The 25099-nt window shown below is 36.8% G+C and overlaps 1 protein-coding gene across 4 annotated transcripts in view; it reads left to right on the top strand.

Annotated features, from left to right (window-relative positions):
- Positions 1-25099, top strand: part of AK9 (adenylate kinase 9) — a 76826-nt gene that overhangs the window by 27923 nt on the left and 23804 nt on the right. Inside the window, exons 14-22 of one of the 4 annotated variants that reach the window (XM_054820540.1) lie at positions 161-280; positions 1988-2121; positions 2774-2930; positions 6769-6877; positions 7176-7246; positions 20167-20373; positions 21351-21469; positions 22444-22656; positions 23249-23515. In XM_054820540.1, the coding sequence (XP_054676515.1) occupies positions 161-280; positions 1988-2121; positions 2774-2930; positions 6769-6877; positions 7176-7246; positions 20167-20373; positions 21351-21469; positions 22444-22656; positions 23249-23515 (1397 nt within the window). Of the gene's footprint in view, positions 1-160; positions 288-1987; positions 2122-2773; positions 2931-6768; positions 6878-7175; positions 7247-11233; positions 12152-20166; positions 20374-21350; positions 21470-22443; positions 22657-23248; positions 23516-25099 lie in introns of those variants that run through there. The other 3 variants (XM_054820541.1, XM_054820542.1, XR_008576401.1) reach the window with 3 other exon arrangements.

Below are 25099 nucleotides of genomic sequence, written 5' to 3'. Positions count from 1 at the left end.
GAGGTGTGTTGGGGGATTCCACAGATTGGGAGGCTGCAGATAAAGAGAAGGCTGACGTGTAGCTGGTTTAATCAGATGGATTTTTTGTTGAAGTATTTGTATTAAAGGATTTTCTACTGATCTAGTTTTCTGTTAATTTAATACAATTTCATAACTATAGGAGACTTGCAAGAACACAGTAGTGCCAAAGAAGCAGATGATTCTGAAGAAACCACTCAAACCAGAGGGGGAATAAACTTGGAAGAAGGGAATACTATAAAATCTGCCATCATCCAAAAAAGTAAAAAGTAAATCTTAGCTATTTTAAGCATGTCATTCCATGCCTTCAGTGTGTCTTGCAAATTAAAAAGTGAAAGATAGGGGGGTTTTTCCTCATTTATACTTGCAGGACTATTTAATTTTTTTTTTCCTTGTTGCTGATACTGTCATTTTGAGAAACCTAAAATGAAATGGTTGATTTTGTCATTGAAAGATATTAACCCATTAATACAACATTATGTAAAGGGGAAAAACTCCCACTGACCTTTGTAGGAGCTAAGCATGTATTTTGATGAAAAGTTTGGTATTTTCACTTACATATCTTTTTATAGCAACGATTGTTTCAGAATTTTTTAATAGATAAGGAGAATAGGTGTTAATTCACATAAAAAAAAAGTGAAGAGAGGATCTGAATTCAGGAGTGGGAGTTTTTGCCACTTGAATATGAGAAACTTAAAAGTATGCTAGATTTTTATTAACTTGTTGAAATATATTTAAACAAATGAATATGTTTGTAAGCCTTAAATGGTTTACAAATAGTAGTATGTTTTTCATACAGAACAGGCTGACATTTCATCTCAACCCAGGAAGACAGATGATTAGGTAGATCCAATTAATGGACATTAATGAAATCTATTTATAAATATCTAAAATGGAAATTAAATAAATGTGGGTTGTGAGGTAGTTTTTACAAAATTCTTTGTCTTTTTAAAGAAAAATATTTGTTCCTTCAATTATATTCTTCCTTCAATTTATGACATTCTATACCACCAAAAGATATTGAAGAGAGCACTAAAGAAAGATCTATCTCTTGAACTGGAGAAGTAGAATATCTTTAGCTATGATAACTGTAAAGTCTGTTTGGTTTTGGGTTTGAGTTGAGTTGAGGTTTTTTACAGAATGGAAACACTTAGTAAGATATTGTCCCTTTCCCAGGGAGCTTGTAACTTGGCAAAAATAACCTGATCATGTGTAAATTTGTGCATGTAAAATGTATCAACACAATCAGTGAAAAATCTTGGCATAATTACAGAAAGTAAATATGACGTTTTTTCCAAATTATACTCTTCACATAGTAGATGTTGCAGTTGCTTATAACAGTTCTTCACCAAATTTTATCAAATTAGTATGCAAACTGTGAACTAACTATGAGTGTTCCTTAAAAAAATTTTAAATAATTATAGTCTGTTGTGTCAGCAATTAATAACAAATTATAGATCCAATATGAACGTTTTGTGCATCTTAGGGAATGCAGGCTTCTTGACTGTTGACAATATACTGTCATGATCTGTGATTTGTATTGATTTTTAAATTAATCTGGGTCAACCTTTTGATTTAGTAATCAAAGAGGAATCAAATCAAAGGAAATTCTCAGGTGCTGCAGGTGCCTGATTGTTCTAGTACACAAATGTCATTCCATTCATATTGAAACAAAATTTCACTTAGTGGTAGAAAATACTGTGCGGTTAAAAAGTTGGGGTTTTTTGTAATGAGAGAGCAAACCAAGATCTTAAAACTTATCTTTATGAAATACCCTTTAGAAGTGCCTTCAGAAGAACTGTTATCTGAGTCTTTCTCAGTATGACTGTGTAATTAAAATGCAGCTTAAAATGACTGCTGCACTGTAATTAGGATGCAGCTGGATTTAATTGCCTAGCAGTTATTCCTGACCAGAGGAAATGAGTATTTCAGAATTTTGTGAAGCGTTTTAAAAGATCTATATTGTTAGGAATGTCAGAGATAACTGCTGACCACCCAGAAGTTCAAGCGATGGTAGAAGAAGCCATAAAAAGTGCATCAGTCTCCGAAGTTACACTGTCACCTGAAATATATGCTGAAGTACTGGAGAGAGCTATTGCAGAGGTAAAACTACAAGTACTATATAGCAAAGCACTTTTTTTCTAAGAGCAACCTGTTACAGTTCATACATTATCGATATATGTTCCTAATTTTTCCATTTGAAAGATCAGTTTAGTTTATATCACATAGTCTGAAAGCTTACCTAGGATTGAGGAGAGACTCAGCAAGATCATGAAAGACAAATCTATTTGGACTACTATATATATACACAAATTACTTCTGTCTTGCAAAATACCTGGGCTACAAATTGTTAAAGGCTGTGAGAATTATCTGAGGGAAGTATAGCTGTATGCTTGCCCTATTCTTATACTCCTAGTCACTATTAAAGAGCTCAACACCAGATACAAGTGTTTGAAAGGAATTGTATATGAAGGGTTATCCAAGAATCTTGAATTGTTTTAAATTTTTTCACTGATTTCTAACTACTGAAATTGGAATCTAAATTCTTTATAGGCAACCTTAAAAAATCACATTAAAATGTTTTTATTTCATTCAGACATATAACATTATAAATGTCTTACTCTTCATTGACCTGAAATGACAATAGGGAAAAATCGTAACGTTTAGAAAATCATTTTGTGTTGTGCAGTCTTTTTGAACAGCTCACAGTCTCTCTTAGTCTTTTTATATTACTGAATCTGACATTTTATAACAGCTTGTGAAGAAGAACAAAGACAGGTTTCCTGGTGCTCCAGAAAAAGGAGGATGGGTAGTGGATAACTACCCTCTGTCAGTAGATCACTGGTCAGCTTTATCAGAAAAAGGACTTTTACCTGACACCGTTGTCTGTCTGAAGGATACAGAAAAAGATGGTTAGTAAATGCACACTAATGAAACTTACTCTTTTCTTTTTTTCTGTGTTGATAGCTATATATAAAGCACATTTATAAGAAGAAAATTCCTATTTACAATTTCTTCCTATTTACGATCAGCAGTAAGTAACACTGGACTCTTGCACTTGCGGACTTTTGTATTCTGTGTCTGGCTGGCCACCCGCTTGCGATGCGGCTCTTAGTCAAATTTCCTCACCTCGCATCAGTTTCCCCACTTGCAAAATCAGGTTATAGATAAGAACTTCCTCTGCTTGAGAGAAAAGCTGGGGAGAAATACCTGTACGCAGGTGTATCCTGTTCCCCATCCTGGGATCAAAAGAAGTTGAGCAACTTCTTATCCAGATTGATAGAATAGCTTAGTGCCCATGAATTCAGAGGAAGGGATTTTTACTTCGTTGTTTCAAGCAGGAAGGAAGGTTGGTACCAGGCATGGAAAAAGTTTTGCCTGCCAAATCATGTCTTAATGGATTATGTCTGCTTGATTCATAACATACTACAAGTTTCATTGCCCTGTGGCAATGTTTGATCATTACCTGTTCAACCCAGTCCATTATCAAAAGGTCTTTCAGTAGTAGAAACTTCCCTTCAAGAAAGGAATGATAGGTCTATTCATACTTAGCTCGAGAAAGCTCAGTAACTGCCTGATATTAGAAAGTCCAGAGAGCTTTTCAAACCCTTGTCCCTGAATATAAAAATCAACCTGAGTAAATCAAGGTTTCACAGTTTACTCAGAACAGGTTTCTTATTAGGAAAAAAAAAAACAAAAAAACAAAAGCATGTCATCTGATCAGCTAATCATCCTCACAACTCAGCTACACTACCTACACTACTGAGTAACATAGCTTTGTGAAATTTTGTAACACCTTAAACTTCTTAACTAAAATCTTCCAGTATGGCTGGAGCTTGTATACAGACTAAATACAACCTGAACATTTCTATGAGAAAATTCTAGATCCACTGTTTGTCAGAAAGTCGTATTTGCTAGTCCTATCATTCAAGAGACCTCATCTCAGCTACTTCCAGAAAGAACTTAAGGACAAATTGCATTTCCATGCCTCATCTTTTCTTCCCAGACATTTCAAACACATTGAAATGTTTGTGAACCTAGTTTCTGGGACACAGTGCATTGTCCTTTCTTACAACCACAAAAAGCACCTTATTCATGTAGTTGTCATGTGGTAATGTAATGTTAATACAGTGTACTAAATAACAAACAGCAGGAGTCAAGCTCTAGCCTTTTCTACAGGGACAGGACTGAGGTGGGAGAGATGCATTCGGAATTATGTTAACCTTCTCTTCACTTCTCAGAATTTAACAAATTAGTGAATTAACTGGATTTTAAAAAAAAAAAAAAAAGTCGTCTCATCATCCCTGAAAGGCTTTATTCTAGATCAGACACTTTTGGAATAAAGTTTCATGGGAACCACGTTGAAAGCTGGTCAACAGTAACTGCCCTATTTTTTTCTTTTGGGAAAGGAAGAACTTGGAAGTCCATAGCAGAGGTTTTCAAATGAAGACCTCTCTAGGGCTTTCAGATTATGTGCTTCCTTCCTGCAACGTACACCTTTCTGCCATTCACACTAGTTCTCAAAATGTAGCTCCCAATTACTTGTTCTAATCTGAACAATCTTTTATATGCTTGGTAGCCATCTCTTCCACACAATCACCTTCTGTTTCTCTAGTCTGATAGATGGCAGACTCTTTAAAGCATAAATGTAAGCCTTTCCTAGAAGAAGAGAGGTGCTTCATGAAACTTAAATTTTGTGCTCACAACCCTGATGGTACCTCTGTTTGAACTAACACTGTTATAGTCTTTATATCACATAGCAAAAAAGTGCTATCTTAATTACAACCCATTTGGCCATATGTATAAGTAGATTTCAGGCTTGGAAGGAAATCCACCATTCCCATTTTTAGTGTATTTCAGATGGTAATGAGTCTATACCTGAATTTTATCCCTGGTGCTGTATCAGGCTTTCAAATGAATCAATATCAACTTCTTTTTCTTCAAAGTTTCATTCACTGGTGGGAAGAAATGAATTCACATACTTTAAATAATAGAATTCACATACTTTAAATAATAAAGCATATATTTTTACGGTCTCGGCTTGAAACAAGTCATGCACAAATTAAGTACAAATCGTACTATTTGTAGCCTATCATAACAAATCAAAGTGAGATATAATACTGGCATAGAGACTTTCTTAACAGTCTTCAAGGTGCATTAAAACAGCACATTGCATGAACATTGTTCTTTCAACCAGAATCAGCTGAGCTACCTACAAACCTGCTCCATTAGCAAGCTAGCTTATTTCTGGTTAATACCAGTAGCAGATATTCTCAGGTCAGTCACTTAGGACTTTGCTAATTTATTATCCATTATTCTAAAGGCTTATAGGTCACTTGCTCAATTTGATCAAGTAATACTGAACTCCTTCATCAAATGAAATATTGAATCTTTTGAGTAAGAAACACGTATGCTGGTACCCAAGGAAGAAAGAATGGTTAGTTAATAGTATAGTAATTGTGATTCTTCTGGATATTCTGTGTATGATAATTCTGTAATTAAAGCTGCTTCACTTCAGTTCAATGTCATTCGGACTCTGAATAATGAAGTAAATCAATGCTTTTTGGCATTGCTGCTTTTCATAATACTGTGAGGAAACACAAAGATGAGAAAGTGCATGCCTGGGCCACCAGGCAATGCCACTGAAAACTCTCACAACTTTTTTGCAGAAGAATACCAAAACAGAGTTATCTAAAGACGAGTTTACAAACTATATTTTTAAAAAATTCCCTTCACTCACCATCCCTTTTTCAAAAATACATTTAATTGAAAGTATTGGTTTAAAATATAAACCGTTTACACAAAATTATCATCTGCTTCAAATCAACGCCGATGTTCCTAACAGTTAAGTAACATGTTTCCCACAGTCAAAATTTAAATAAAAATACATTTTGCATTAGATGATGATAGTGATCACGTGAGATATGGGAGGAACAAGTATGAGTAAAGTGAGGTGAAAGAGACAAGATCACAATGTCTGCTATATGGTTTGGCTAAAAGTGTAGCTTTTTGCTTATGGATATGTTTTCTTGAATTTAGCTATTTTGTTTCATTTTGTTCCTTTTTTTTCCCCCCATTTGGGCAGCTGTGTTAACTTTTTATTTGATTCCCACTAATTTCTGTTGCTTAAATAATAATGTAGTTGTGGAGTTTACATTTTCACAGCATTTTGAGTCAGTACTTTGTAAGCTATTCCCTGAACTAGTCTAAACTCGCATAACTCCACTGACAGAAGTGGGTTTCAGCCATACAGCCATATATCATAAATATGTTTGCCAAAGTAAATAAGTCAGTAGAGTTCCTAGTAGGAACAGCATTTCCTTCATTTCTGTCAACCAGCTGTAGTAGTATAGGTATTTACATTCTTGATATTTTTACTTGAATGTTTTTCATTTGTTTCTTCATAGTTTTCTTCATACACATACAAACAAAAGTAGTGCCAGAATAATGCACGATATACACAAATATAAGATAAATTCTTCCAGTGCTGTCTCCCTGTCTCCCCTTATAGCCTTCATCACAACCTTCCCATATCCCAGACTCAGTTTATTAGGTGCTTGAAATTGAAAACAAAGCTCTAAAATCTTAGAAAGCAACAGTATAATAACATTTCAGTGGTATATATGCTTTTTCTTGGCTTTAAAAAGTAGGAAAGTTGTCTATCATGCATTAAATAGTTTTCCTAACTCAAATAACTTTCATTTTATACAGATGCATAAAACTCATTACTGTTGTGTAATTGTACTGCAGGAGTCTGTATACTGAGCAGAGCATACTTAGCAAATAAGGATGAAATTAATTCTAAGATTTTGAAAAGACTAACAGATGAAGCATTAGAAAAGAAAGAAGAAGAAGTAAGGTAAAATATTCCAAATATCTGAATGTATAAAATGAGCACAAGAAAATTCTAGCCTTACTTTGTGTTAAAGGTATCAGTGCATTTATCAACACAAATGTACTAAACTAGCACACTAAGACTAGTTGTGATGTATAGGAAATAATCCAAAATGTGTTAACTTTGAGGAATATCTCATTTAGATCAGTAAATATAGTGGTAGGAGATTCCCTTCCTGGATGCATTTTCATTAGCCTTTCATTAGTCCAGCCTTTTAATGCAAGGAGACAATAACTTAAGATGAATAATCTTTTACTTACAGAAGAGAAATGCAAGAAATACTGACATCAGAGGAAGGTCAGTCTCTAGAGGCCGCTGAGGAGAAAGGTGAAAGTATGTACCATTTCACTTCTATTTTATCTAATTATGTGTTTCAAATCATTTAGCAATTTGGTTTTTATGCAGATTTTACAGTTTTGATTTCCTTTTAACATTCAGCATCTAGAAAAATGACTATTACTATCTTTGCTTCCTTCACTGATGCAGGCACTCATTTCTATATGTCATTCTTAATGGATATTACAGAATAGAGACATGTATTAAATCAGCCAGCACAGTTATGGTTTTCAATAAATCTGAAGGACAGGACTCTCTTATCTCCTCTAGTAATTTTTCTAAGTAAGTGGCTTATTAACTGTCTTGAAACTTCTTACCCATCAAAAAATCTGTATCCCCTCACAGGTTAGAAAACATTGTTAGAACTTAGCCAACAGCTAATAAGAAAATTGCAGAACTGTCTGATTTTCTTTTCTTCCTCCAAGAAGCTCAGTCAGAAGCAATTAAAGGGGAATGGAAATTATTTCAGGAGTGGGTCTCTTAACATGCATGAAGAATTGCTGAATCTGCTAGCAACATACTTATGAATTGCTGAATCCAGTGGCCCAGCAGAGGCGAGGCTACTGCAGCTCCATGTCCCCAGGACCATGCAGTAACGCGTCTGAGCATGTATTCCCATTTCCCCTTTCATCCTCTTCTTACTCTATTACCTATGCTTGTTCTTCCCCAATCCACTTCGATCCCTCCTTCTCCTTGCCTTTGGTCCTTCTCAGAAATGCCTCATAATATTTTAAGTCTCTCACAATCCCTAACTGCTTTTCCTGGCATCCCCTAATGAATCTCATAGCCTGTAGGCAGTAATCCCCCTCAGCCAGGGAAAGCCTCTCTGGTTGACTCTTCTCAATAGATCTCACAACCAGTCATCCTCTTATAGTGACCCTGAGGGGAGCCAAGTCAAGGTTATGTTTGTTCTGGTTAGGTTACTGGGGTTCCCCCACCTGTCATTGTTCCTCTAACAATGTAAAAAATAACAGAATTATGTGTATTACATGAGGTTTCCCCTCTAATAACAATATTAATAAAACATTTTGGGTAAAGACTTTCTTATTTTGCTTCTTTCTGTATTGACAGAACCATATATTATTTTTGTTTAGCCACTTTTTATTTCCTGTAAAGATCCTACTTTTATATCAGAATTGTGCTATACTTTGTTTCCAGCAATGAAAATATAATTGCCCTGGGCAAGAGTGAATAATCTGTGAGGAGTGAGATTTTGGGGGCAGGCCCACTGTCATAAATAGGCTGGATTTTTGCACCTCAGACAATTCTGTCACTTGAGTCGAGGTTTAGAATTAATTCCAGTTAGTTTCAACGTTTTAGAACCTCAACAGTCAGAAGAGTTGCAGGGTTGTACTTTCCTTTTTGTCTTCTTTAATCGCTGCCTACTTTCTTAGAAGAATGTTGCTCTCTGATTTGGATCTGCTGTCAAGATGAAGTACCATGCATGAGTATCTGTCTCTACATTAAGAACTAGGTTGGGGACTTCAGAGTATTTTCTTTCTCTGCTATGGGATCTTAAGGTTTCTCCATCATAGCCTAAATTAACACCTAAGGGTAGAAGCTGAAATAAAAAAATTGAAGTACATTAATTCCCACCTTTTTTTTTTTTTTCTCAGCATTGGGGGCCTAGACTGCTATTATTGTCTTCCTTTGAAACATAACATACTGGTCTCTGTAGAAAAATATTATCACCAAGCTTAAGTTCATTGTCAATATATCTCACATACACTTTCTTTTGTTATTTTACCATATATAACAAGCCTAGGTCATAAAGGTAGTACAAGACAGACTGAATATGATAACATGCTTATAATTTTTAATTAGGTAACATTTCATCTACTCTCTGAAAAAAAATACTCTAGCTTTGTAGGGTTCTTTAAATTACATATAATCTTAAAAAAAATTCTACATTGTACCTTTTTATATTATAGTTTCTAATAAAACACATAGCTCTTCTCCAGAGTGAATGAGTTCTAAAGTATTAAATATAAAGGGTTCTACACAGATACTCTATTATCTCTGTCTCAAACAACAAAGTTCATCTTAGTTTTGAATATCTTACTAATTTTGATCTGAGTACATCAAAACAACAATTATTAATGACAGAAGTAATGTCATATACACACTTGTGCTCTTAACACGTGATATGTCCTTGTTCAGAGAAAATCATGTTTTCCTACGCCTACATTTGATTTCAGTAATCAAATACTGACTCACCAAAACACTTCAGTCATGCTGCTCTTAGCCTGACATCTGTTTTATTTCGCATGCAGTGCCATCAGCACATTGACTGCAGCTTTTCTCCCATGTGACATCTTTACAAAAATATAAATGAATGATATATTCACAGGTTTAGGGTTTTTAATATAGCAGACGTGGTATAAAAACAAAAACCCAGAATAATACTCCAGAGCCCCACTCATGCTCTTTTGATGTCTCCTATATCATACATGGGAATGGTTCAAAGCTGCACCCCGGGCGGTTCAGACTGGGCATTAGGAAGCATTTCTTTACCGAGAGGGTGGTCAAACACTGGAAGAGGCTTCCTAGAGAGGTGGTCGATGCCCCAAGCCTGTCAGTGTTTCAGAGGCATTTGGACAATCACCTTAATAACATGCTTTAACTTTTGGTCAGCCCTGAATTGGTCAGGCAGTTGGACTAGATGATCATTGCAGGTCCCTTCCAACTGAAATAGTCTAGTCTAGTCTAGTCTATAGAAATAAACATGCATTTCAATAATTGCAATTTTGAAACCTCAGTGTGACATTGAAGTAACTGGGAGTGCTTCAGGACTGGACATATTCAAATTTATAATATCATTTGTATTTAAAAAGGAAAAAATGGTTCCAGTGATGAGCAGGCTACTTACATATGTCTTAATGAGAGTGAAAGTAAAAGGAGAAGGAGACTTGGGTAAATTTAACAAATGTATTTAAGTGAGTTAGGAAGCTAAGTTCAGTGCTGAAAATGTCTGTCGAAGGTACACAAAGCAATTTATGTGGTAACTCTTGCTTGTAGTGTCTAGCTGAAAATTATAGCCTCACATCTTTTTTCATGTCCCTTGACACAATTATTCTGAGCTTAAATTATTTTCAGGAATTTCTTACTGTATTTAAGCATTTTTGCAGCAGCTTTTGCATGAGTATGCATTTTATTTATACTAGGAGACAGCTATACAACTTCATGAGAATATATTTCAGGCATTGTAGAAGAGTTATACAGCTTCAGGTAGATCCATGGGTTCATTCATTTGGCATATTTCTTTCCTGCTACATTTTAGCAATAAAATATCCCATACAATTGATCTTATCCACTGAAGCAAACAGTTGTCATGGTTTAAGAATTTATTTTCTGTACTTTGTTTGTCAGCTCTGCTTTTCTGCCAGAGATTACCCCCTTTTTATAGCAAACTCAACTGGAGCCTATGTATGCCTATGCCTCAGTCACCCTAGCTCAGGGTGGTGTGTTAGCACAACCCCATCTTCACTGATGTCTCTTCTGCTACCCTTGCTATTCGGGCAGAAGCTCTTGTGAGAAATAGAAGGGTAGCCGGAGCTGGTAGCTGCAGCCATTGCCTCCCGTGCTTGTCCTTCACAGCTGTTAATATCAATATTTGTTATAAACTCTTTAACATTGATCCCACCCCCCCACACACCTTGTATTACAGATGGTGGAGGGTTAAATCAATACCCATCTCTTTAGCTTTTATTTTATATTCTTGCTTTTTTATTTTTATCATTGTGTTAAATTCAGTAAGATATTTTAAACAACAACAAAAAATAAATCTAATAATAATTAAACCTGTACATGTTAGGACATTTCCTCTTTAGTCTTTGAAGAGAAATGCTTTTTGGAATCAATTGTAATTATAACATGTACCAGGCAGTTGATGTGTGCTCAGTCCTACAGCCTCTGAATAGATTTCCTTAGTTTTTCTTGGCTGGCTTGCATCCTGATTTGGTTTTTTCCTACCTCTAACTGCAGGCTTTTCAGTGAAAGAGTTTGAACAAGGACAGTTTATTAATCTGCAGACAAGGGATAGCAAATTCCTTGTACCACAAACTTCAAAGCAAGCTGTAGTGATATTAACTTCACGGTTTGTTCAGTCTTGGAGCAAAGTTGCATGATCTTCAAAGCCACTTTCTGTCCTTCTTCATAAGCCAGATACAATAATTACATTCTAATTCCTGTAGTCACAACATTTTAGGCAGAGAAATTTCAAAATTTGAAACAGAAAGGTTATGAACAACTGAATTAGATCCCAAATACCTTTGGTTCTTAAATTCCTTTAGTCTCTCATTCGGAGAAATAAAGGCTAAGGGATATTGGTTTAGTACAGCTATGCATTCCTTTGCAGGGAAAAAAAAAAGAACAAAACCCTATGATTAGAGCTATCAGCCTCTCTGAAAGTTCTTGTCACTTTCTGAACATCTGTATGATAAAGGACATCTTCTTAATTTACTTTGTTTAATGTCTGTCCATCTGTCTTCCTTGACCCTATCCAGCACCAGTCTTGTAAATTAAATCTCTTAAGTGTTTAGACACACTGTAAAAATTTAGACATGCTTCTGTACCACAGCTGTTCACACTGAAGTCTCTAGGACTGTCTGTGATTAAATTACATATGTGTGTGAGAATTTGCATGTTGACAGCCTTAACAAAGTGTCTTCCATTTTGCACATATTTTTCTGCATGTCATTTTCCTCTTTGTGTATATTATGGATTCCTGAACTTTTTATTACAGACCATCAAAACTCATTTTGCTTGACTGTATTCCTGTATATATCAAAAGGAAATAAAGAACTAGAATAACTAAAGAATTTTCTCAATTTCACACATGCTAAAGGTTGTGGGTTTTTATCTGCTAACCATATAAGAAGATGCTTGTTTCCAAGATAAAGCTTCCGGATTCTACATAAATCAAAATTTCAATGTTTTCAACCTGGTTTTCATGATGTTTGTGGTTTCTTTGCCAAAAATAGAGATGTACATGAAAACAAATGCTGTCATTTCAGATTTTAAAATACATTTTTGTTTAATATGATTTGAGTTTTGGGTAATCATAACATGTTGAGATCTACTAGTGGTGTTTTATTACTCTAACAATTGCCTAAGGGTATAAGCAAAACAAGGTTTGTAGGAAAAAGTAATATTCTTTATTGACCAACTGATACAGTCAGAAAAATTACACCAGCCTTCAGGTGCACAAACTCTTCTTCAAGTCAGAAGCACTTCTGCCCAATAGGAGCTGTTCTGTAGAACACCAAGTGCACTCTTTTGCAAGGTCTTGTTTTGGAGCGCAGTTTGAGCCCTACATTTTGCCTTTCTGTTTATTTTGATAGTTGAATTCTAATGACGAAGACATGCTGGCTTCTGGTGTCTGTGTCTCAGCTTTGGCAGGGTTTGAGAGGGAAGGAAAGAAGGAATTTTTTTTCATCTTTTTTGTTGCTGAATATGGGCTGAGGGCAGAACAAGTCATATCTAATACTAGCAGAACACTGGAAAAAAAAAGATATTAAAGCCTTTCCTTCCCCAGCAACTTACTTTGAGAACATGGGGGCAGAAAGCCTTTGAGGATTGTTTGTCTCTATGGTAACTATGCTCAGTAAAAGCAAAGAAACACAGAGCAAATAACTGAACCAAAACCAAATAATGTTTGGGTTGCCCAATTTTTGGGTTGTCCCTTTTCCCTAGGAATGTTTTTGTTACTTTTCCCCTCTTTCCAGGGGAAAAATTTCTCCACTTAGGCCTGTGTAATCTATTTAAAAGCTCTGTAAGTATGTAATAATTGCTGCTGGATAAGTTTCCTCAACCAAGAAAACTCTCAGATAGAGGTAATCTGATGGAATTATGTGCCTAGAGTAAAGAATCAAAGCTGGAACACATGCTGGTCCATCATTTGCTAAATATGGCCTATCAGGAGAGGTGTAACATGGATTGTAAGTGTTCCTGAGATTAAGGTTCATATGGGAAGCACTCTATTGAGTGGAGTTGTTACCATGGTCAATATTCTGTCTCAGATGATGTCAAATATTCATTTAAATCCATTATTCTGCTTGTATATTTCCAAAGGTTCATGACCTACTCGGGACTGAGAGGTTTTTAAAGGGCAGGACTATAAAAGATGATCTATTGAAGGCTAGATCCAGACAGCACACATTACCATTTTCCATACGTTATTGCTTTGAACAGGGCTGTGGTTCACAAGGCAGCACATGTGATTTCTACAGTGTGAATGTGCCAGGGATAACACATGGAAAGAGCAGTTAGCGTAACCTAGTTATTGATGTACTCTTTGCTTATTTTCTTAAAATGTGTTCCTAATGGAATCATCATTACATAATGCATTAGAGCTGCCCAAATTTAAGCAGTTTTTACCTGGCTACATCTCTGTCTCATTTGGAATACATCACTGCAGAATGCAACATAATTAATTGTAGCATTTACACAACATCTTTTAATGTACATAAAAAAGAAAGTATTTTCATGTTCCTATTTAGAATCACAGCAAGAGACAGAAGTGTCATTGCAGGGGATAACTAATGTAATGACACATATAGAATGAATGTGTAGTTTAGTAAAATGCAAATGTTTATAAACATCTTCAACAAAAATTTAATTTCTAATTGAAGATCAGACTATTTGAAATCTGCAAAGTGTTACTGCTTAATGACATGCCCTTGTGCACTTTTGGTTTATGTTTAGACTAATAATCATTCAAATAGAGAGAAGGTTAGCCACTGAGGTGTCAGTGTGATGGTTGTGCTGTTCAAAGCTGTTAAAAAAAAAAAAAAAAGAGGGGAAATGCATTAAGTATTCTTTGTTATAAAAGATCACAAAAATACTTGCCAAAATGGTTATTTGTTAACCTATTGGTTTAAAATGTCGCAATTAAAATAAAGTTTTGCAATTCATCTTGGGGACAGCATGTCAGGACACTGTGAGGGCCAACTGCTCCCAAAGAAGCAGGGAGCTGGCAGCACAGCGTGGTGACATGGCCGTCCGGACAGGCCCCAGCAGCCAGAGCCAGTCCCACCACCCCAGCCAGGAGCACTGGGCACCTCCCTAGGGACAGGGACAAGCTGAGGCCAGGCTGGGATGTCGGCCTGTGGGTGGGCCCAGCTCTGCAGAGCCCGTGGCTGGGCAGGGCAGGTGGGAGCTGGAGACCAACCCTGCTGTGGCATTGCTGGGGCAGGGGCTGACAGCCCCGGGGGGTTGACCTGGAGTCCTGAGCCCTGGGCAGGTGGGGGGAGCCCCGGAGGCCTGGGCAGGGACAGCCAGGCCCGGGGTGCCCTCAGGTCCCTGAGCCAGCTTATGAACTGCTATAGAGGGCCTGATGTATTTCAAATCTTAGTTTATCATATATATAGTAGAGGTAAATGGGGGGGAATTGAGACAATCATAGAATCATAGAATGGTTTGGGTTGGAAGGGACCTCAAAGATCATCTAGTTCCAACCCCCCTGCCATGGGCAGGGACACCCTCCACTACACCAGGTTGCCCAAAGCCCCATCCAACCTGGTCTTGAACACTTCCAGGGAGGGGGCATCCACAACTTCTCTGGGCAACCTGTGCCAGTGCCTCAACACCCTCACAGTAAAGAATTTCTTTCTAACATCTAATCTAAATCGACCCTCCTTCAGCTTAAGGCCATTACCCCTTGTCCTGTCACTACACTCCCTGATAAACAGTCCCTCCCCAGCTTTCCTGTAGGCCCCTTCAGGTACTGGAAGGCCGCAATTAGATCTCCCCGGAGCCTTCTCTTCTCCAGGCTGAACAACCCCAACTCTCTCAGCCTGTCCTCATAGGAGAGGTGCTCCAGCCCTCTGGTCAGCTTCGTGGCCCTCCTCTGGACTCACTCCAACAGCTCCATGTCTTTCCTGTACTGATGACCCCAGAGCTGGATGCAGTACTCACAAGAGCAGAGTAGAGGGGCAGAATCACCTCCCTCGACCTGCTGGCCGTGATTCTTTTGATGCAGCCCAGGATACAGTTGGCTTTCTGGGCTGCAAGCACAGATTGCCAGCTCATGTTGAGCTTCTTGTCCACCAACACCCCCAACACGTTCTCCTCAGCACTGCTCTCAATCCACTCTCCACCCAGCCTATAGTCGTGCTTGGCATTGCCCTGACCCATGTGCAGGACCTTGCACTTGGCCTTGTTGAACTTTGCATGGGCCCACCTCTCCAGCCTGTCAAGGTCCCTCTGGATGGCATCCCTTCCCTCCAGCATGTCGACCACACCACACAGCTTGGTGTCATCGGCAAACTTGCTGAGCGTGCACTCAATAATTTGCTGAGGGCGCGCTCGATAAAATAAAAGTTTCAGCCTCATAAGTGGAAGAACAAAATTCTTAAAAATACCTAAATATCTAGAAATTTACTACATATCTAGAGGACTAGACATTAAGACCGAGACCCATAAGGAGATGTAAACATCACAGTGCCCAAAACTGCCATACTAACTTTTAAGTGCTTGGCTTTTTATATGGAATTAAGGGTTGTAGAAATAGGCACAACAAGTAGCAAACTAGGAAGGGACCAACCTTAGTGAGCCATGAAGGAATGTCAAAAGGAGGCATGTATTTGAAACCCTGCATTTTTTTAAATTTGGCCGGGAGTCCCTGACTCTTTGGCCATTAACTCACTGGAGGCAGGGCATTGGCTTGCTTTCTTCTAGAAGACAGTAGTGGCACTGACCTTGGATAAAATAACTTTATAGGTAGCTTAGCCATCCAAGTCAGAAAAATTTGTCAGATGTATTCCTTGTCCTGCAGGCACACACATATCCCAGCTGCTATTGACACTTCCAGGCAACGCTTTAGTTGGTAGCATGTTAGATAGAAGTCAGGCCCCATCTCTACTCTGACTATTATGTTTAGTCCTGTTTCCTGCTGAATCTTACTGGTACCTATTCACTGAAATCCACCTACATTGTACTTAGTGATAGCATTTTTTGATCTGGCTCTATTTTGGAAAATTAAATGTGGTGTTTGTGGATTTCTTCAACAATCCACAAGAGAAGATTGAGAGACATTCATTTCTGGGAGAAAATACAAGTTTTCTTAAAGAAGAAAACTGTAACACGGCAGTATAACTCTTCATGAGCCAGAAAAATTGTTTGGATTTTTCAGGTTAGGGCAAACTCAAAATGAAGGTTACAGTGCTGCAATTTCACATAGTGAGCACTGGCCTGCTTAATGCCAGGAAGTAACCATAAAACACTGTTTTTTAATGTTTTTGGTTTCTGTATTTTTAAGAAAATGGTCAAAACTTTTAATATATAAGGCATTAAGTAAGGCTTTAATTTTTAGTAATACCTCTCCTTTTGATGTGTAGGAAGTTACATAAGGAAAAATAGTAGTAATGGTCCTTTTTTGTAAAAAATCAGTAAAAGTTCATTGGAATAGGCTGAGCCTGTTGTTGCTTGTGTCAAAATCTGTTCCTACTCTTTCAAATTCAAAACAAGACAGAAACAAAAAGAGGAGGGGAAAATGATAGCAAAGTAGAAAATCACTCCATCCGCTGTTCAAGCTCTCTCTTGCAGCTTCATTTCTGGCAAGAGACAAACACAGCATGCACTGTAAGTCCCAGCAAACTTATAGTAATATCAGACCATTTAAGTCATTGCTCTCAACTGCTTTTCTGTGTTAGCTGAAGGCACTGATGTCAGACTTATTAAACAGTACACAAAGGAAAAATGATAAGATAAAGAAGAAAATCAGGGCTGAAAATTATATGAGTGCAGGGAACGGGAGGAGCAGCAACAACACCACATTGCTGCTGCTGGAGACTGTTCATGATTTAATAAGGACAAGGTAGTGATAGTGTCATCTAGGCACCTCTGTATCTTCTTCTAGTTGAGATAGAACTTTGTCTCAGGACTTTCAGGGCCTAACAATGTCTAAATGGATAGTAATTGCAGCCCTAGGAACCAATGAGTATCTTTCTCCTTTTCTGTTAATGTGTCAATATCACGTTTTTAATTCAATATCTGCTGTCTGTATCAAGTTTTTAATTCCCTCTGGCTTTTTCAGCAAAATGGATGGCAGTAGAAGAAACTATCCCTTTGTTATTTTGCTCACCAAGTATGGCAACACATTTAGTATGGTTTTGTCATGTTTACCATGAGTAGTACCTGTTAGTTTCTTATTTATATGAATGCATTCTTTCAATCTCTTAACTTTTGTTTACTTTTCATGAGACAGTGTTAGGCAACAGGCTTAGATTTCTCTGATCTCAAACAATTGACACTATAAATTTCTGCACAATGTACCTTAAGAGATTAAAGCCTTTTCTTTCCCTTACTCATTAAACAAGTTATTGTATGCAGATGTGGCTTCATTAAAGCCAAAATTTTTTGTGAGAGTTTCTCAGTTCAAGTATCCACAGAGGGAAGCCATGATATTATTGGGTTTTTTTAATTTTCATTTGTTTATTCATTCATATTTGCATTACTATTATTATTATCATTTATATACTCCTTGTTCTGGAGTGTATTGACTGGCAGATGGGATTTACATCCACAGTCTTTATCCATTTATAACTATCTAGCCTCCTGAAAAATGGGTTACACTTTTGCATCTCATTGTTGGTACTTCTTAGAATTACTCCACAAATACATACAACTGTATTGCTTCATAGCACCGGTAATTTGGGTTCTGTAGGTCATAGGTATAACATTCCTTTGTCTGCAAAACTAAGCTTATTCTTAAGATCCCTATAAGTGTATACCTGAGAAGGTGCAGAGGGAACAGCACACAAAGTCATGCTCCAAGAACATGGTAAGCCTAGGCTGCTGCTACTTGCAGGGGCTTTGCCAATAGTGTAAGAGAAGCTGTTCCTGAGAATCCTATAACACAGTGACTTTCAAGTATGATGCAACTCCTCTATTTTTTAGGAGGACCTTCAGCCTTCAACACCTGCATCTTCTCCCTACACTCAGTAGGATAAATAGAGACAATATCCATTTCTTCCAGGACGATGCATTATCATAGTAATTTTAGCATGCTGATCCATTTCACTAGGAAGAGCCAAAATGTCTCAACAGATAACTTATTCTAAATGGGAATTCTTAGTATTTGAAAACAACTTTTAAGATTGAAGAAGTACAAATAGATGTTTCAAGTATTGTTTTGTTTGGAGTTTTTAAAATTATTATCAATGAGGAGAAAAAGAATTTTTCTTTGAAATTGGCACCAATTCTTTTATGATATTCAGTATATTTTTAATGCATACATAGTGCATAAATTATGCCATTATCTGCTGTAAACTTTACTTTTTCATTACACATGCATGACCAAATTGTCTCTGAATACATAACAGATAATCTCTTCATTAATTTCTGTACATTTATAACAATGCACAATTGGAAAGATGCATTCATAACTCTTTAGAGGCCTGGTTTAGTGGTTAAATCACAGAAATAAGGCTTGAAAGTCAGAAGAAATTAATTCCTTTTTTCAATTCTGTGGCAGGCTTGGTTGTGAAATGGAAGTATTCCAGTTCTCTGAACAAATAGATCTAAATTTCAAGCTGTTTAACACCCACAGTTTCTGTTTCACAGAACTGGGAAAAGTTTGTTCAGTATCTCTGCAAAGATTAAATATTAGGTATCCAGGAATAAAGACATTCACATTACAGATCACTTTTAAAAGGTGGATCATAATCTCTGCGTACCTGACATATAGAATCATAGAATAGTTTGGGTTGGAAGGGACCTTTAAAGGTCATCTAGTCCAACCCCCCTGCAGTAATCAGGGACATCTTCAACTAGATCAGGTTGTTCAGAGCCCCGTCCAACCTGACCTTGAATGTTTCCAGGGACGGGCCATCTACCACCTGATCCAGTGTCTCACCATCCTCATTGTAAAATATTTCTTCCTTATATCTAGTCTAAATCTACCCTCTTTTAGTTTAAAAACATTACTCCTTGTCCTATCACTACATGCCCTACTAAAAAGTTTGTCCCCATCTTTCTTACATGCTCCCTTTGCATATTGAAAGGTCGCAATAATATCTCCTTGGAGCCTTCTTTCCTCCACGCTGAACAACCCCAACTCTCTCAGCCTTTCCTCATAGGAGAGGTGCTCCAGCCCTCTGATCATCTTCATGGCCCTCCTCTGGACTTGGTCCAACAGGTCCATGTCCTTCTTGTACTGGGAACCATGGAGCCATGTATTAATAGACTGAGTCCATCTGTTTCTTCCAATATCACTGCCCGCAACTGGAAGGAGAGAGGAAAAAATAACCTGTGCGCCAGATTCCCTCACCAACTGTCACAAGGCCCTGAAGTCTCTTCTGATTGCCCTTGGACTACGCATTGTGTCGTCTTTGCCACCCACATGGAAAAGCAGTAATGGGTAATAGTTGAAGAGCCATACCAGGCTAGGAAGTTTCCTAGGGATGTCCTTAACCCAGGCCCCAGTAAGGCAGCAGACTTCCCTAAAAGGAGGGTCTGTCGGGCATATCGGACCCTCCGTTCCTTTCAGAAGGGAGTCACCTACAACTATAACCTGCCTTTTCTTCTTCCTGGAGGTGGTTGTGATACGGGGGGTGGGCCTTTCTGATCCTGGCAACACCTCTGGTGTAAATGGACCATCATCCACATTATCCATCTTTGCAGAAAGAGTCATTATATTTATTTATGTGCTGATTTAAATAACCATGTGCAAATTTAGTTAAATAATTGAATCTTGTTTATTTGCCTGGAGAAACATCAGTATATACTATATCAACATAATGAATTTGGCATTTTCGAAGTGTCTTTGTAAACTAATAATATAATAATTTATAATTGGAGGGGGGAAGCAGCATTAAAAAAATATTTAAGGAAAATAATCCTAAAGCATAATGATAATTTTTAAATGCAAAACACTTTAGAGGAGCATTGCCTTCTATGTACTATTTGATTTTCAGAAATCATACTACCTGAGTTTACAGAGGATGATTTTCCAGAAATACCAGAAATGGAAATAATTAATAGGAAGATTGACCTTTTCATTCATGACTGGCAAACAGTGGAGTCAGAAATCAAGCAGTCATCTCTAGTTCAGGTTGTTGTTTTAGAGATTGCTGAGCAAACTCCAGAAAGCCTGCTTAATCAAACTGTGCTGGTTATGGAAAGTAAGTAATACTGTTTATGTGATTTACACTTAACCTACCGAGAGGGATTTTGGAGAGCTTGTATGATGAATATATCTGGGGGAAGGGGTGGTGTGTGTGTAGATTATACTCAGTTCTGTATTACTCACATGAAGTGGGAACAGGAAGTGCTGTGTTATGTGGTTGAGCTGAAAAGCACACTAGCAGCCTTTAAGACATAGGAAGAGTGGCGAATATATATATTCAAAAAATATATATATGGCTATACAAATATGTACATAATATCTCCCTAAACATTCTGACAGCGCATTTCCCCAGTTACTTGCTCTATTGGTTCATGTCAGGATACTGGTTTGAGAAATGGAAAGATAACAAAGGTTCACTGATGTACAATACTCATTAAAGTCAATGAGACTTTCAGGGTGTGTAATAATCTAATCTACCCACCTGCATAGATTGTGTTTCAAGGCTGGATTTTTACAGTATTGATTTTTTTTTTTTTTCAAATTACCTTTCTTCACTTGTGTGCTCAAATCTCTAACAATTTTGAGTACTGGATAAATAGTATCAATATTACATTTTTCCTATCATTACTACAATGCAAGTGTTTTATTAACCAAAACATCTATTGTGTTAGCTTTATAATCAAATAAAATTTGACTGATGATTTTCCCAATGAAAAATAGGAAAAAACTGTTGCAAACAGTAATGGCACTATCTGCATGTGTTTGTATAATACTTTTGTACTACAAGTTCCCATTGAAAATACCAATTTACTTCAACCAAAAAAACCCAGTAGAATTTCCATTTTTGTAGGAAGCAATATATTAATTCCTACATCCATGGAGAACATTTTGTTCTATGAGTAGGAGAAATGCAATATACAGTTGGCATGATTTGCTTTCACATATGTGCTTACTTTTATGGACAAAGAGAATATATTCTGGCATAGCCAAATGAAAAATATTGAAACAGAAAAAAAAAATTAACCTTTTCAGAACCTTTTAAATATCACGGTTGGGAATTATCTGCTGAAGACTTAGATGAGGAAGCAGAAGATCTAGCTGCTGAAGGGGAAGATGAAGAAGAAGTTGAAGAGGAAAATGAAGATGAAGAAGTAAGCATGCTGGCTTTGTCTATTTATGCTTTTGTTTTAACTCATTTATTTTCAGTTTGAACATAACCCCAGAGAAGTCGGATTTTGCGTGATCCAGTTTCAGCCTTCTTACAGAATAAATATCAGCTTATGCTTCAAGACTACTTTCATTGTATTCTTATGTTCTGGCTGATAGTAGGTTTACTCCAATGAGAAGCATAAATACCCCATGCTAATAGAGAGAATGAATGCACCTAGTTTTGCCAGATGGCAAAGAGAGGTTTTATTAAAGAAACAAATGTGAACTTTGATTTCTGTCAACTCACAAGGATTCTGTGAACCATCATGTAAACATCAGACGATGCAGAGTCCTAATGTGCAATCCTCTCTTTCATCTCAGCTACTGATGATTTTCAAACACCCACTTTAATGAAATTAAAGGTCTATCTCCATCTTTCTTCTATTTTCATCCTATATTGGAAGACTCCCATCCCCAAATTTAACAGTACAGGATACCCATATACTGTACTGGAGCAGTATTGCATAGATTTTTTAGAAATTAATTTTATTGGATAAGTAATCTGACTTCATAATACCAGCTCTCATTGCCTTTTCTGAAGAGGTCTACTTCCGCACATTTATAAGCAACAGAAAGTGAGTTTCAAGAACACAGCAGGAAAAGATTTTATCATAGATACTTCTAGCCTAATTTTGGTCTTCAACAGCTAACTATGATATTATAATTTCAAATTTAAAATCATCATTCTTTTCTCAATAATTCTCTCACTAGATTGGACAGTTTGTTTTCTGACTCTGAATCTAAAATGTGTGTATTTTCATAGACATATTCAGCTTTCAAACTATCTTGATAATACCATTCTCATTCAATGCTCAGTTGATGTATTTGACATTACTTAACCTGATCTACTTGAACTACTTAATCTAAGTGAACTACTGAATTCAAATAATTTTGAAAATTTTCATAATATTTTCAGGATGAAGAAAAAACTAAGGAAAAGAAAAGGCACATGGGAGACACAAAACACTTTTGTCCAGTCAGTCTGAAAGAGAACTTTGTCCTTTACCCAGGACTCTATGAACATGCAGCTAAATATCAAGAAAAGATTTATTACTTTTCAACCTCTGAGTACAGAGATAAATTTTTGAAGAACCCTGAGGAGTATGTGGCTCACAATGAACCAATACAAGTGAGAATCTTCAAAATTGTTTAAAGCAGATAATTACAGATTAAAATCACTACTTTCCATTCCCATTTATAATTGTTTATTATTGCAAATTTTTTCTGGGTAACGAATATATCAGGCAAGTCCTTGAAACAAATAAAACACATTGCTACCCTAGTGACTTTTTAGTGTACATTTAAATTAGCACAATGAATTAATGATGCAAATAAAGCAGAAAAGAGAGGAAGATTATAAAGGCTTAAACAATAATCGTAAGATGTGATTAGCAAATCACACATATTGGGGGTTTTTTACTATCTTTAATTCTTTTTCTTGTAAGTGGAGGAAGGGTAAAAGAAGGGAAGATTTACCAGAATTGTCTAATGAAGTTTCATTTTTACCTACTGACATCAACTGCTGTAGTATATTTGTTCAGTATTTCCAGAGAGCAGGTAGTCTGTTTGGAACAGCAATAGAAAGCCTGCAAAAATTAAAATGCGAAATTATCTGACTGGTTTTGATGCAATTTTTATAATTATATTTTGGAAGTGAAAACCAGTAGAAGGTGCACTGTAGACTCCAAATTGTTACAAAATATTCCAATTTTTTCTTATAGGCTCCTCCTTTACGGGTGTGCTTACTTGGGACTCATGGAGCAGGTAAAACTACATGTGCACGACAGATAGCAGACAAATTAGGCATTTTCCATATTCAGTTTGAAGAATATCTACAGGAATTGATCTTACCCAAAACTAAAGAGAAAGTTGGGCCTCATTTTGATGAAGAACTCGAAGAAGATGACAATAAAATGCCAATTCTACCACAGGAGCTAGAAGGCTTCTCTCAGACCATGACTAAAACTGAGACCAAAAAAAGCAAACAGGTAATAATCTGATCTTTTTTATATGCATACACAAAATAACCATTTTTAGACTAGAATAGGAATTTTCTATAAAATTCTATCCTGGTATGTTAAATATTAAATTATTTACTTCATGAAATTTGGAAATAATAGTTCTTGACAATGTTTTCTTATGAATGCCACAAACATTCTTCAAAACATTTCCAAGAATTATGTACAGGTTTTTTCCTAAATATTAAAGATAGATGCTAAATGGGGCAAAGAAGACAAACTGAGGGAAAAATAACGAAGGTCAGAATAATAATGGGAAGGTATGGCTTCCTTCAAGTATTTATAATGTGAAGGTTCAGTCTGCTGCACGTGCTCCAATTGCACAGGAGTTTAGAAATGTTCACCAGCAGTGCTCTCTGCACTCTCATGGGGCAAACGAATAGAATGCCTCTACCAGCCCTTCAGTCTCATCATCCCTTGTCAAAAAATCAGAAATATTTCAGTGTTCATAACAGGTTAATTAGTATTTTTTTTTAATACAGTAGGTTTTGTAATCTGCATTGTAGTGTTATCTTTGTCTATTGGCAGCAGAGTTTCAAACCAGAAAAAAACTCTTAAGTAGCATAAAATATGCATTTTTTGAAACATTAAAGAACTGTTTCAAAAAACCAGGTATTTGTGATACTGGCAAAATAATTCATGAATGATAGTTTTCAGAAAATTAGTTCTTTTTCTTAATCAGACTGCATACTGGTTCAAAATTGTTATAAATATACATTCTAAACCCCATCTCTTACAGGGTGTAATTTCTCTGAACAATAAACATTTACATAAATAGTTATAAGGGGGGAGTGATTTCTTTTCTTAGAGAATGATATATTGGGAAAAACAGACCAGGTTTCAACACAAATGAATTCTTCTCTAGACGGCAATGGATATGGTAAAAGCCGTTATTGTGTGGAGAAGTCTTAACACAGCTACACAGCATATAAATCTTTCAAAAGATGCATAGTACAAAGAAATTTAAAATCTACCTCCTAGACAATACAAATAAGGGTTTATCGAACTCTCAAAGCTCCAGGAAGAAATAAGTTCCTGCATCACATTCCAAGAGCCATTTTTTTGTGCTGCGGCTACCTGCCATGTTCCTTCAAGTTACCAGTCATCAAAGACCTTCAAAGGCTTCCTACTACAGGATCTAAGGAAGCATGCAGGAGAGGAAGCAGGTACAGAGGAGGCATACAGAAAAAACATCCAGGAACAGTATTAGGAAGATGAGCACTCAATGGAAGTGGAAACTAGGGAGGGATCTGAAGGGTAGCGAGAAGAATTGCTACAGGAACAATTTCTACAGGAACAGTAGAAAAAGGAAGACCTAGAAAATATGAGCCTGCCACTGAGTGGGGCAGGTGACCTTTTGATGAAAGGTACTGAAAAAGCTGAGATGCCCAATGCCGCCTTCACCATAGTCTTTACAAGTACAGTCTAGTTTATGGCCTTCTAGGTCTGTGTGCCTAATAGGAAAGCATGGGTACAGAGTGGTACTACTCACACCAGAATAGGATCGAATTTCAGATCATTTATGTAATCTGGACATATACAGGACAATGGGGT

Source organism: Grus americana, chromosome 3 (assembly GCF_028858705.1).
Source record: "Grus americana isolate bGruAme1 chromosome 3, bGruAme1.mat, whole genome shotgun sequence".
Classification (NCBI taxonomy): Eukaryota; Metazoa; Chordata; class Aves; order Gruiformes; family Gruidae; genus Grus; species Grus americana.
This window is presented reverse-complemented; position numbering and strand designations above follow the sequence as displayed.